Here is a 13,652-nt window from a genome sequence, read left to right as displayed (position 1 = left end):
CATGGCGCCGATATTCAATTTGTCAATAACAGCACAAATTCATAGCTAATGTTTTTCCAACGCGACTGATAAATTTTCCTTAATCAATTTTAACTTTGACCATTGTAAAAGGCCTTGAAGGTGGCGACTTCTAAGTTTCCAAATTTAGTAATATCATTAATGGATAATGGATATTTTGGACTCTTTGTAGAGCTCACTTTAATTAGAGGAGATTACCATCGCAGAGTATGCTCTGTCAACTTCCTACCCAGACTATATTTAGATATTAGTTCCTCAAATTAGGAGGAAGCAAATCTGATCTCTCAACAGACCCAATTTCCCCTCACTCCCAACTCAACTTATTTCCGCATTCCTTTTACTTCCCTATTTTCCCTGCACGTTATTTAACAGTGCACCCTGGGTGGGAGAATGATAGGGCGATGGCGCCGGGGGGGGGGGGGGTCATTTGCTTTAAGTCGTCTTGGTGGCACGAATCGTATAATATAAAATTTCTCACAGAAATTATACGATATTAATGTACTGGGAATTGTAGCATGGAAAGTAAGCTAAGGGTTCAATTTTATATTTGAGGTATCAATTAGAGTATTGCTGAAATCTTTTCAGTATAAAACAGCTTAAAATGTCTCAACATGGGGCAAAACTCTGGAGGGTTGAGAATGATTAACCTAATTATGATTTATGTATTATCCCCAATTTTCTGACCTATATTATCAATTATTTTTGAGGTGATCATAGGACAGCTTTTAGTATGGCTGGCTCTTAAAGAAGCTTTGCTTTTAATACTTTAATATTTTGAATACTATAAAAGCAAAATTTATATTAAGAAACGCCGGTATTATAGTGAAAAAAAATTTGGGGTTTTTAAAAAAATTTTGAAGCAACAGTAATCAATGCGTTTTTTTCCTGTCACAACCATAGGAAGAATGAGATCCGCTTGACATAGCTTGTCAAAAAATTTAGTTCTTGAATGTGAACTTGGTTAGAGAACGGAGGCTTTGTGGGACAAAACAGAACAAGATAAAGGGTTATTTATATGCAGGTTCTAGAGTTCAATACCAACCTAGTCGTGCAAGACAGTGTTCAATCAAGATTTTGGCTTAGTTTTTTAGATCAAAAAAGCTTTTTTATAACTGTAGTTCAATTTTTTTTTTCAAATTGTTTTTGGCAAGAGCAAGAGCGTTTGGTCGTACTATTCACTATGCAAGCTGAATACTTTTGGTTTAAATAGAAAATGCGTTTCATTTTCCTCATGTTCTGACTTTCTGCTCTTAGCAATTGAAAGCACTCCTCGAATTCATAATCAGAAAGTTGTATATTAATTTTTGGTGTTCAGTGTATGCAGATATATATGAAACGGATTTAAATAAAAAAAGATTTAAGTCTTGTTTTTCCGTTATGAGGAGGTTTACTTTTGGCTTATGTCCTTCGATGGATCTAAATAATTGTTGAAATTATAAAACGCCTCAGTCTCCAAGAACACACAAAAGTCAATAATAATTGAATTGAGCTGCACTGAAAAGCATACCAAGACACATTTTTGCAAAAAGAAGGCGCATTCTATTACGAGGCTATAAGGTTGAAAAAGTTTTCATCACAAATTTTTTCTCTGTGTCCAAAACCTGTCCAAACCAAAATTTTACTACGAGTGCGTGTCTTGCAATGCCTGTTACTAACACTACAGAAATAATTTGAAATCGAAAATCATTGCTCACTATCTCTTTAGTAGATTTAGCACAAGCAGTTATTACCAATATGCCAGAAAGCCTTGTTTTAATACATTATGTGTTATATTCCGAGTCAGTGCGTTCCGTTTGCTATGGATTCGTTTAACAAATTTTCTGAGAATTTTTCTCAGCGCTTAATCTCAATTTGTTGGGACACTAAATAATTTAGCAGAAAATAGTTGAGAGGTCATAGTTTTTAGTCATAACACAGTTTACTTTAACTTTCATTTGCGAAAAAAAATTTTTTTGCAGACGAGTTTATGTACATTCTGGTTCGTTTTTTGGCACAAGTAACTAATTCAGAGATCCTGAGACAAATTAAAAATGATATATATGGGATTAAATTGTGGTGGTCTTTCAAATCTCTTTTTAAAGTTTTAATATGCTCCCTATTATGATTTTTCGGTTTCCATTGTTTTGTTCGGTTGTTTTGCTCTCTCTTTGTTACACCTAATTTTGCTTTTCATTGGTGCATATACTAACTTATTTAAAACTTATTTTTATGTCTTTTTGTGTTATTGTGCGATATTTGTGTTCCAATTTGAGTTTAAGTTCAGTGGTTTCTCATTTTTTTTTAAATTTAAACCAATTCACTGGTTGCTCTGAATATTTTTTGAAAACGGACAAATTGATCCAAACATAGGGCTGGATTTTTGAGATTGAAAGTATAATCTTGACGAAAAAGTTTCCGCTTTTTTTGAAACAACACTAAGCAATGCATTTTTTTTCAGTCAAGATCATGGATACGAGTATTACAAGTACATAAGTTATACACTAAATACACTAAATGGCAATGATAAAATGAAGCATGAAATCGGCTTGATATAGCTTGTCAAGAAATTTCACATCTTGTATGTTTTTTTTTCTTAGAGAGTGGAGGTTTTGTAAGACAAAAACTGAACAAAATGAAGGTGTAATTGTATGTGGTTCTAGATTTCAATAACAATCTAGAGTCGCAAGACAGATTCCAATCAAGATTTTGGCAAAAATTTAGTTCAAAAAATTTTTTTACATTAATAGTACCAGAATTTGAAATTTTTTTTTTCAGCAACAGTTGAAGCGTTCTGTCGTACTATCGGCTATGCAAGTTGAACATTTCTAATTTCAATAGTAAGTTTCGTTCAGTTTTTCTCAGTTTCTGTTTTTAGCAATCGATGACATGTCTCGACTTCCTAATCAGAAATTTGTATATAAATTTTTGTTGTTCAGTTTAGCGATTTGTTTTTCTTGCGGGAGATTTTTGCCTCTTTACATTTTTCATATCTGAGCTACATATATATATATATATATATATATATATATATATATATATATATATATAAATACATATATATATATATATATATATATATATATTTGTGTATATAATTATATATCCGTTATGAGGAGATTTGTTTTGATTCATGTCTTTTGACGGATCCCAATTTTAGGGATAACAGTAATTGTTGAATCTATTCAACGCTTCAGTCTCCTTGAACGCTCGTAAATAATTTTCTAATTGAATTGAATAGCACCGAAGAGCATAAGAAGAGATATTATTGTAAAAAGGAAGCGCATTGTAGTAAGAGGCCACAAGAGCCAAAAATTTTTCAACACAACTTTTTTTTTCTGTCTACAAAACCTATAAAAAAACAACATTTTACTGCAAGACCGTTTCTTGGAATGCCTGTAACTAATTTTCCAGAATTCATTTGAAATTGAAGCTCATTGTCCACTATACTCTTAGTAGATTTAACACAAGCAGTTAATACTTAACTGCCAACAGGCCTTGTTTTTTTTGTACATTATGTGTTGTATTGGGAATCAGTGAGGTCCATTTAACATAGATTCATTTAACAAATCATCTGAGAATTGTTCTAGGCTCTTAATATTAACTTGTTGGGGCACCAAATACTTACGCGTTAAGGCATAGTTTTTAATCATAACACATGACGTTGACTTTTGTTTTGGAAGAGAATTCTTTTCGCAGACGAGTAATGTAAGTATTTTCTGGCTTTTTTTCATGGAACACACAGCTAAACCAGAGTTCCTGAGACAAATTAAAAATTATATAGATCAGCTTAAAATGTGGTGGTCTTTTCAGATCTCCTTTTTTAAGGTTTTTACTTGAAGCCCTATTCCGGTATTTTGGTTTTCCATGATTTTGTCCTTTTCCATTTACCTTACTATGTGGCAACTACGTTTGCATTTCATTGGATCCATTACCTCGTTTAAGAAGCATTTCGATGTCTATTTTGTAATATTATCCGTCAAGCTCTGATTTTGTTTTTGATTGGATTTTACGCAATAGTTTGTTTGTTTTGTGCTTTGAGATGGTTTTTCAATCCTAACTTTGTTTTTGTAGCCTGAGGATTGTGGCACCAGAGTATTTTAGTTTGTTCAATTGTTACACGCCGCTCATTATTTTGCAAAATTTATGTTCAGAGTTCAAGTTGAGTGGGTTTTCAAAATCGTTTATATCATTTCTGTCGTTGCTCTACATATGTTTTGAAAACGGGCAAATTGTTCCAAAAATAGGGCGAGCAGGTTGCTTTTTTGAGGTTGAAAATATTTCCCCTGAGAGGTTAAATTGTTTCCAAATTGATCAATTTGTCTGTGTCAAAATTAAGCTCTGGATAAAAACCAGAAATTTCTCTATTTCAAGCCAGTCATCCAAATATAGCGCACAGCCATGTATAACAGCAATGTATGCTGGTGTAAATTTAGAAGATTGCATTTTAATAGAAACAAATTTCTGAAGTTTCCAATTTTAGAAGGCGCCTATTTTGGGCCCAACGTGTAAAGATAGGTAACCGGAATATCCCAAACGGGTATATGCGTTAGAACTATATTGGAGACGTCTAATCTAATTAAGCAACTTGTTAGTTGTGTCGCCTTTTCCCTTGACAATATAAGTCATGCGGCTGTCATGCCTAGCTGAGACATGATTTCATGCGCTTGCTTGGATTCCCATACTGCTTCAGTTTTACATTTCAACCCACAGAGGGTAAAGCTTCACATAGACTCATGTGAACAAATCTCCCTGTCATGAAATGGAAAATTCTTCGCAGAGATAAATATTAAAGTGGAAATAATTGTTAAATGTCTCAGATTGTTGCAAAAGATCTTTTTTTCATGAAAATTCCAATAATTTTGTTTGCGTTTAGGAAAATTTCGGGGATCGTTTTGTCATTCCCCATAAGTAATGCCCCCCCCCCCCTGTTACAGAGAACCTTGGAGTACATAGTAAATATTCACGTAAAAACATGCAAAGTGCGCTTGGGGGTTGCAAATAGTACATCACCCACAAAACTGGGAGGGAGAGGGAGCACAAACAGAAATGATCAAAATTTTCCATGTATTTCCTAATTTTTTCCTTGTTTCAGTTTAAAAGGCAATGACCCCTCAGTTATTTAACCCTACGCCTGAAGAATGTTCTTAAATTAGAAAAACGACGAAAGAATTCAGCGCGGTAAGAATTTCAGGCCGTGTTTAGATTAAAACAGTCGATTAAGCCGGGACAGACTAAATACAGACACGCTTTATGAACCATTTAACACTAAATAAAGATACACAGTTTTGATTACAAATTGCGCGTTAATTCTGTAATAACTAATTTTATGCGAACGTAATTCTATTTTGACTCCTTTGCGACGCTAGTTGACGGAGCCAATAATCTTGCCAAGATCCATTTAAAACAAGTTCTGTCATAAGTTACACGCACAGCTCAGACCATATATGGCTCTTAGGTCAAAGTAGTTTTATGCATGTTCTGTGCTCCATGGTGATTCTGTTATTTTTTGTTCTGTAACATCTTTTTATTTAAAAAATGCTGATTTTTATGAGGCAACATTACGTTGGATCTTACAATATCAAGGCTCATTTGTAAATTAAGCGAGCATTTTGTCTGACAAAAACTTTTTTTAGTCTTCAAAAATGTAAATTTAAAGTTATAACCACAACAAAAATGTTTGGTTAAATATTTATTTTTTCAAAATCGACTCGTAATTATATGAATAGTTTGGTCTTTATACTTCAGTAGAAAAAATTCCTAAAGCCTCTTACTTGTCTATCTATTGGAACACGTTCATGCAGTTAGACCGTTTCGCTGCTTAGTTTTTCCTTAAATTTATTTTTAGTTTTTTCTTTTCGGATCTCAATTGGTAAACTGTACCACTTCCTACAAAAATTTCTGATCAGTGACCTGTCACTCCAATTGGATTGGCTTTTATTGTTTGGAAAAAACTGGACAGTTCTGGAGTTTTTGGTCAATTCGTAGTTTTCAAAAATTCTGAGTGAGGAATTTTTGGTTTTTCGACTGCTCTCTTTATATCGTGAGAGGAGATCAAAAACTTTAAGACAAACTTTTTTAATGAAAAACTCTGCTGGCAAAATTTTGTCTTTCATTAAGAGATCTTTTGCACTGTCAGGAACTTTTTGCGCAGGTGGCAAACCTTTATTCCTCAGTTTAGTTGTCTATTAACTCTCTGGAGTGACATAACCGACAACGAATGAAAAAAAAACGCGCTGAAATTGAGATGGGACAAAACAAGTGATTTAAAAAGACGGATTTTTGCTTTTAATGTTAGAAGACGTCTTACTAAGTAAATCGACTTAATAGCATTTGCCATTTTTGCCAACGTTTTGCTTAGGGGTATGTCAAAATTTAAATTGTTATCAATCATTATACCTACCTAAGTAATAACAACTTTTTTTGGCTCTATGAAAATTCCATTATAATGCAATTGTTCAATTTTTGATTCATCATTTTTTGAAAAAATCACAATTTCTGTTTGATCTCGGTTTAAAGTTAGCATATTCTGCCTCGTATAACTGTCAGTATGTTCAAACACACTGATAATTTCTCATAAGAGAATTTCATCGGATTTTGATTTTGAATGACCAAAAATGCATCTGCAAACTGTAAAACGTCTTCTCTTTATATCATTTTTATTGGGAAATCGTTTATATACATAATGAAATTTAAAGGTCTGAGAACCGTTCTTTGAGATACTCTGTCAGTGATTGTCACCCAGTTCAATTATTCAATGCCGTTTTCCGTTTTTTAAGCATTGTTTTCTGTTAGGCAAAAACGATTCTAGCATTGCAATGATTCCGTGCTAAATCCATATTTCGTAGCTTTTTCAAGAAAAATTTTGTGAGATATTGAGTTGAAAACTTTGGCTAAATCCAAGAATATACTAAAAACAATTTCATTTTCTTCTAACAGACTGTTAATTGATTCCGTCAACGATATAACTGTGTCATTCGAAAATTTTTCTTTTAGAAACCCAAATTGATTTTTGTTGATTATATCATAATTTTCAAAATGTTCTAGCATTTGTTGGAGCAAATCTTTCACAAATTTTTGAAAGAGTTGGCGTAACTGAAATTGGTCTGTAGTTTCCTGCTTCCAGTGGATCACTTTTTTTGTAAATTGGGGTTACATATGATTTTTAAGTAAGTCGGGAAAAATGTTGATAAGCATTCGTTTTTAGCAAACTTGAGATGTTATCCAATAGACTTTCTGCTATACTTGAAAGATCATGTAGTAAGTAATCTAGGGCCCGCTGCTAAGTTTTATGGTAATTGATCAATTACAGTAAACAGTTCTTTGCTCTTTATATGTCCGAAGGAAAACACAGTTTTGTCAAAAGCATAGTCCGTTAACTCAACCTTTTCTGTCTCGCTTTCGTATAAACCTAAATTAGAAAAACAAATATTAATTTTGTTAGCCATTTCTTTTTTATCTTTTAAAATATCTTGTATAAACCGAATTCTAGAAATCTTGTTATTTTTATCCTCGTGTTTTATTTTTGTTTTAATGAATTTCCACTAAGCATCAAAATTTCTCTCGATAACCACTTCTTTTTGTTGAATTTGACAATGTCTCTCCTATTTTAATAAGAGCTACATTATTCAAAATATTTTCAAGCATATTCAAAAACTTTTCAAACGTTGAATTTGCATTGTTTTGTTGATACATGAAACTCCAATCCTCTGATGCAATTGTTTTGTTACGACTAGCTCTAGTAAATTTTCTAGTATCTCTATAAAAATACTGTGTTTTGTTGTTTTTATGATCAATGTCCAGTGACAAAAGGAAAACTTGTGTAAAATGATCACTTCCAAACAACAGCTCGACAACGGTTGTATCAAATGTTTGTCGGTTTTTGGTTAAGCAGTGATCAATCAGTGTATCCTGATTTCCATTTGTCCAGGTTGGGGTTTTTCAATTACTAATTCAAGCCCATTGTCGGAAGCAAACTCAGTCTTTAACTCTCTTTCTCTTTGATTGAAATAATGTATATTACAGTCTCCGAATAGTATTACATTATCTGTTATTGAGTATGCGCCTGAAAATTCTGATGTCAACTGGCCAAGAAAATATTCGCTGAATTATTTGTTGGAACAATAAGAAATGTCTTTTAGAAGTTTTTCCTTGAACGGTGCTTGTATTTCAACCCATTCAAACCATTGTGATTCAAAAAAACTTCTTTTAATAGAGTTGAGATCATTCCTTGTTTTATTTTTGAATGTATTTGGTACCCATATTCCAACTCCAGTTAACTCTCGTTAACTGCGTCAATTTTGATCTACCGTGATGATCAAAGTAGCGATTTTTTCTTAAAAAGTTCAAGGGTATCTTCTGTTTATCGTTTATCCATGTTTCAATAACGAAACAGAATGTTTGTGTGTTCTGCTGCTGCAAAAAATTCGAAATTTTTTTGTGTTTGTTGTTAACGCTTCTAATATTTGTATATACAGAACATGGATATAAGTTTGCATTTGCCTTACGGTTTTCGTAGTCTTGGGATGTTACTAAATTATGTAATTTGTGTTCTGGATTAGATTCGACATCACTGCAAAGTAAAAATAAGTAGGTTATAACTAGGAATTGATATATTAAGTTTAAAGACCAACATCGAAGTTCATTCAAAATTTTCAATGTTTGACCAGTATTGTTATAATAACTGCTAAAATCAAAAATGAGCATTTATTGTAGTCAGCTATTCCTTTAAAAAGCAGATCACAGTGAACAAAATTATTGTGATTTTTTAGAGGAATTCTTATAAGATCTTATGACATCCGCCGCGATAATTAGATGCATAATCACATTAGAGATGACAACATGTTTCTTTACTATTTTTGGCAGCTCATGCCAAAGTTCGAAAAATCGTCGGTGTTTTGAAAGTAAAGGTATACTGTGTTCGTTATCTCGTGCCAGCATACTTTTACCCGTGTCAGCATTCTAATGAAACCCATTTTCGTACCCAAAAAATTTTGAATTTATTTACTTAGGAAAAGAATGATACTGTCAGCTCAACATTCAGTTACTGATTTGATCGAAGACCAATACTACGAAATGAACGAACCAATGCAATTATATTTGATACAAAATGGCTTGCATGTTGTACAACCTTAAAATACTTCGCTGGTGCTTGATCAACTGAGACAAAAACAATGAATACAAACTGTGAATATACACTCCTAATCAATTTTCTGTTTTCTTTCCTAAGTTTTTGCAAACCAATATATTTCGTAGATATCATTTCAGAATAATGACAATATTGTCACAAGAAATTAGAAAAATAATTAAGTGCCCAGACTTGAGTCTCAGAGCATTTCAGCGCTGAACCAGCACATTCCAAATATTAAAACTTAATTCAGTTCTGAAAAATTGCAGCTCCAGAATACTTTTAATTTCTTTATGTGCTGCTATGTGTTGTTCTTCATCATTACAATTATATTGAGGTCATGGAGTTCGCCCAGGCTAAATTTATCCTGTACAGTCTGAAAATTACTCATACCCCAAAAGTAAGTCTGAGCAGAGTAATGTCATATTTTTTTAGCTTATAATTAGTAATTACTATAGTAGTATGCACACTATTTATTTATAAGCTAGTTTGTGGGCAATTACCACAAATGCCAGTTAGCTTAGTGGCTACGACTTTTTACGCAAATTAAAGGTTACAATTACCCACGCGGAAGTTTGAATCGCATATAAATCAAACCTTGTTGGCGGGAGTTAAGCTGAGCATATTAATTTTCATGCAGTGAAATTTACTCAAAAATAAACACTGGCCCTTTTAAATTGGGACATGAACAGAGTACTCTTGGGACATGGCAGTCCTCAAAACCGAATGTCTCTATACCTATTCAACGCTGATTTACTCCGCCACCATTCTCCGGGTGAGTCGATTGGCCAAAAATACTTTTACATTTTTTAGTTTTTGTAAATGTAACTATTGTCTGGGTTATAAGATTAAAAGGTGCTGAATCGCGTCAATTTTTTGAGTGTATGCTGTCAATTTGTCACGAAGTAGTGCGAAGAAGTCATTCGTAAAAAAAACATTTCAAAATGTTTTAATAGAGTCATTTGGATAACCGTTGGATTCCAGTTGAGAACAATAATTAATCTTGCAAGATGCAGACAAAATAATCTTGCAAGATCTTGCGGGACAGAGTTAATCTTGCAAGAAAAAGTTGTCGTACAATAATTTGCAAGATTATTTTTTTGTTGGACAAGTGAAAACTAAGATCCAAATTTGAGATTCAAAAGAGAAAACGAACTCATTGCCAAATAAAAAAAATAAATTAGCGTTTCCATCAAAAAATCTATAATTAATTTTTATCTTTTGTTAAGTCTCAAACAACTGTTTTTGAATTGTACTCAAATTGAGTCAACTGCAAGTTCATTGTGTACTTTTCATCAGTATTTCAGAAATGAAAAGTATACTGAAGACTGGCCAAACTCTTTGCAAAAAAACCCTACTAAAATTTTGACGCAGGAAATGGTAAAACATTTTTTCATATTTTGCTAATGATTAAGTATATTGCAAGGTTAATTTTTATTTTCGACTCGGGCTGGATCAAAACTTGACATTTTGAAATTTATTGTTTCAAAATCCTGATATTGATCATAATATGCCAGAGTAATAAACATACTTTGAGTTGTTATTTTATTTCAAAGCTCAGGGGATTGAGAGAAGTCAACCAATCGTAAATAATACATACGATAACCTTTACATAGCTTGTCAACAAGTTGTCTTTGTACAGTTTAAGTGTAAAGCGTATACGGTGAGATGAAGCCACTGGTAACCAGAACGAACCAGACAATTGGCTACAAGAAATACCTTTGTTTGGCAGCTTGAGAGCAGTTGGCTAATGTTTAGCACACTATGCTTTAAGCTTAGAGCCTGGGTTGCTCATCATACAAAACTCAGTAGTATACTAGGTCATATATGATTCTTAGTAATCATACTAGGTGATATATGATTTGTATGAAATATTGGTGGCCATACAAGGATCATATATGATTTCCTAGAAATCATTCAGGGATCATACAAAAAATTTCAAAGCCTAAAAACTGTTTAAATTTCATTTACTATCGAGGTTGAAAAAATTTCTTTGAAATCATACAAGGTCATATATGACACATAAAACGTTTACTGGTGCCACAAATTCGCGTATAATGTAGTCAGAGGACATGTCAAACGAATATATCGCATCTGCAATTCACATTTGATTCTTTTTATGCACTAAAAAAATAACTTTGCAATTTGGACATTTTCAAAAAATGATTTTGAGGTTAAATGCTAAAAAATTTTTCTACTTTTCTTATAAATGATCATTTATAGGTATTAACGGGCTTCAGAGAGTATCAGATCTTTAGTTATGTATTTAGATCTTTTATTTAGTGCCAAATTTGGCAAAATAATTGTGTAGGTCAGGGTCTTTTGGCGGATCACATAGTGACGCCGGGGAAACACAAAGGTGATTCCTTGCCGAATAAAATTTAAAAAAAGTAAATGGAAAATGATTTGTGAACAATAGATGTATGATTCTTGGTAATCATACTAGGATGATATATGATTTCTTGGTAATCATACAAGGATCGTGTATGATTTCTTAGTAGTCATACAAGGATCTTACTTGGAAATACGTTATAATTTTACGATCATACGATCATATATGATCCTTGTATGACTACTAAGAAGTGGCGACCAGGGAGATGCTGACTTTTGATCTCATCCATTATCAACGTAATCTTGCTTAGACCCTCCGATCAGAAACTCAGAAAAATTATTGAAATAATATTGAGGACCTTAGAATTTGAGCTGTTTGTGCGTTATGGCCTGGGTTTTCTGGCGTGTTTATTACAAACCTGCTCTCTAAAAAAACAACATGTCAATTTTGCTAGTTTTAGTTTTACCCTCCCAAACTGAGATATCAGATCAAGGTACAGTTCATTGTGTGTATTAGCAGGAATCGTAAATTACAACGTGTTTCTCAAAAAGTATATATGCTACAAAACCCATTTATAATAACAAAAAGCTTATATATAACTTAATTAATCTAATTTTTTTCATATTTACTCTATATTGCAAATATGTGGCCTTGTACCGGTGTTGTTGTAATAGTTGCCCACATTTGTTTCAAATGATTCCGAGGCAAATGATGTTTTTAATGTATGCAACTATAGATACAATTGGTGTCTTTGAGATATCACCATGCAAGCAGAGTGCCTTTCAAAAGTAATGCTCGTTGAATATGAGTAAACAAAGAATGTAGTTATTCTCATGTTGTTGCAGCTATTGCGACCAGCAGCCAGCGGGAGTGGCATTCCGGAGTTGATAGGGTATCTGAATGGGACTGTGGTTAGACAGATCTTCAACATCCGAACCCTCATTGTCAAGTTCTTCTCAAATGTGTGTGCCGTGGGCAGTGGACTCCCAGTGGGACCAGAGGGACCCATGATACATATGGGGTGAAATATAGTCACAGTTTTATAGAAAACCCTCCGGGATTTTTTGTCAACACTTGATTTTCACGAGGAAAGCCGTTCTCTACACTTTTTAGGGATGACCACATGCATCAAAGTAGATCAAAGTAGTGATTTCAGAACTTTTATTTGTTTTATCATCCAAGCAACGTGGTGGTCATGTCACGATGGTTTTTTTTTTACAAAAATAGGCACCACTTTTTTCCAACCCAGAAATGAATCTCAAATGAATACTCCAAGAGTGAAGAACAAAAATCCAGTTTGATTATATCAAAACTCTCGTTTTTTTTTACAAATGACGTCATTTTCTGTAACTCGGTGACTTTCAGGAAGTCTCTAACGTTCAAAAATGTGTTGTTGAACAATAAGTTATAGTGAGTTGTTTAGGAGTTGTGTTGGTGCTGGCATCTGTACAAAATTCCCTTTCTTCACCAGATTCAGAAACCCAGAAGACAAGTAAGATATACACTAGAGCAGGGCTATTCCATCCTCATATCTTGATAGATGTCGCTACACGGCTTTAAATATCCATTTTCCATATTTAATTACTGTTATTCAAGCGCATTTAACTTTAACTTCAATATCCGATGCTTGATTAAAAAGCATTTAGATAGGTAGTGTGTATTAAGTTGGCCTGTAAAAATGCTGCCTTGATGATACTATTTTAGGCACCAACAGAATTTATTTATTGTGCCATGAATAATCTTTACGCAATTAGTGAGAAAATTTTGATATCCAATATTTGTCATAAATTAGTTGCTGTTGTGTTAGAATAGAAATATTTCATCAATAAGTTATGCAACTGTTGTTATCGAAATGAGATATGATTAATTATAAGAAATGACAGTGTTGTTAACGCAGGCGTAACTTCATAACAGCTGGTGCTGCAGCTGGAGTTTCGGCTGCCTTCGGTGCCCCAGTGGGGGGACTCCTCTTTGCCATGGAAGAAGTATCATCCTTCTGGAACCTAAAGCTATCCTGGCAGGTACTACACCACACATCAATATACCCAACCACACTTTCCATTTCTTTACTAAATGGCGATTTGGGCAAACTGATGATCGTGCGATAGTTCATCATTAAATCGTGTGATTTACATCCTTGATGGTTCATCTGAGCTGTAAAACGTTTTGCTTAATTTAAGGTACCATTATATTGACTTT

At 33.3% G+C, this 13,652-nt stretch overlaps 1 protein-coding gene across 1 annotated transcript in view; it reads left to right on the top strand.

Moving 5' to 3' along the window:
* Positions 1 to 13,652, top strand: part of LOC142342916 (chloride channel protein C-like) — a 200,357-nt gene that overhangs the window by 100,015 nt on the left and 86,690 nt on the right. Inside the window, exons 7-9 of the mRNA XM_075394591.1 lie at positions 12,299 to 12,474; positions 12,877 to 12,945; positions 13,351 to 13,474. Of these exons, the coding sequence (XP_075250706.1) occupies positions 12,299 to 12,474; positions 12,877 to 12,945; positions 13,351 to 13,474 (369 nt within the window). The remainder of the gene's footprint in view (positions 1 to 12,298; positions 12,475 to 12,876; positions 12,946 to 13,350; positions 13,475 to 13,652) is intronic.

This window comes from Convolutriloba macropyga, chromosome 7 (genome assembly GCF_964194025.1).
Source record: "Convolutriloba macropyga chromosome 7, txConMacr16.3, whole genome shotgun sequence".
NCBI classification, from domain to species: domain Eukaryota; kingdom Metazoa; phylum Xenacoelomorpha; order Acoela; family Convolutidae; genus Convolutriloba; species Convolutriloba macropyga.
This window is presented reverse-complemented; position numbering and strand designations above follow the sequence as displayed.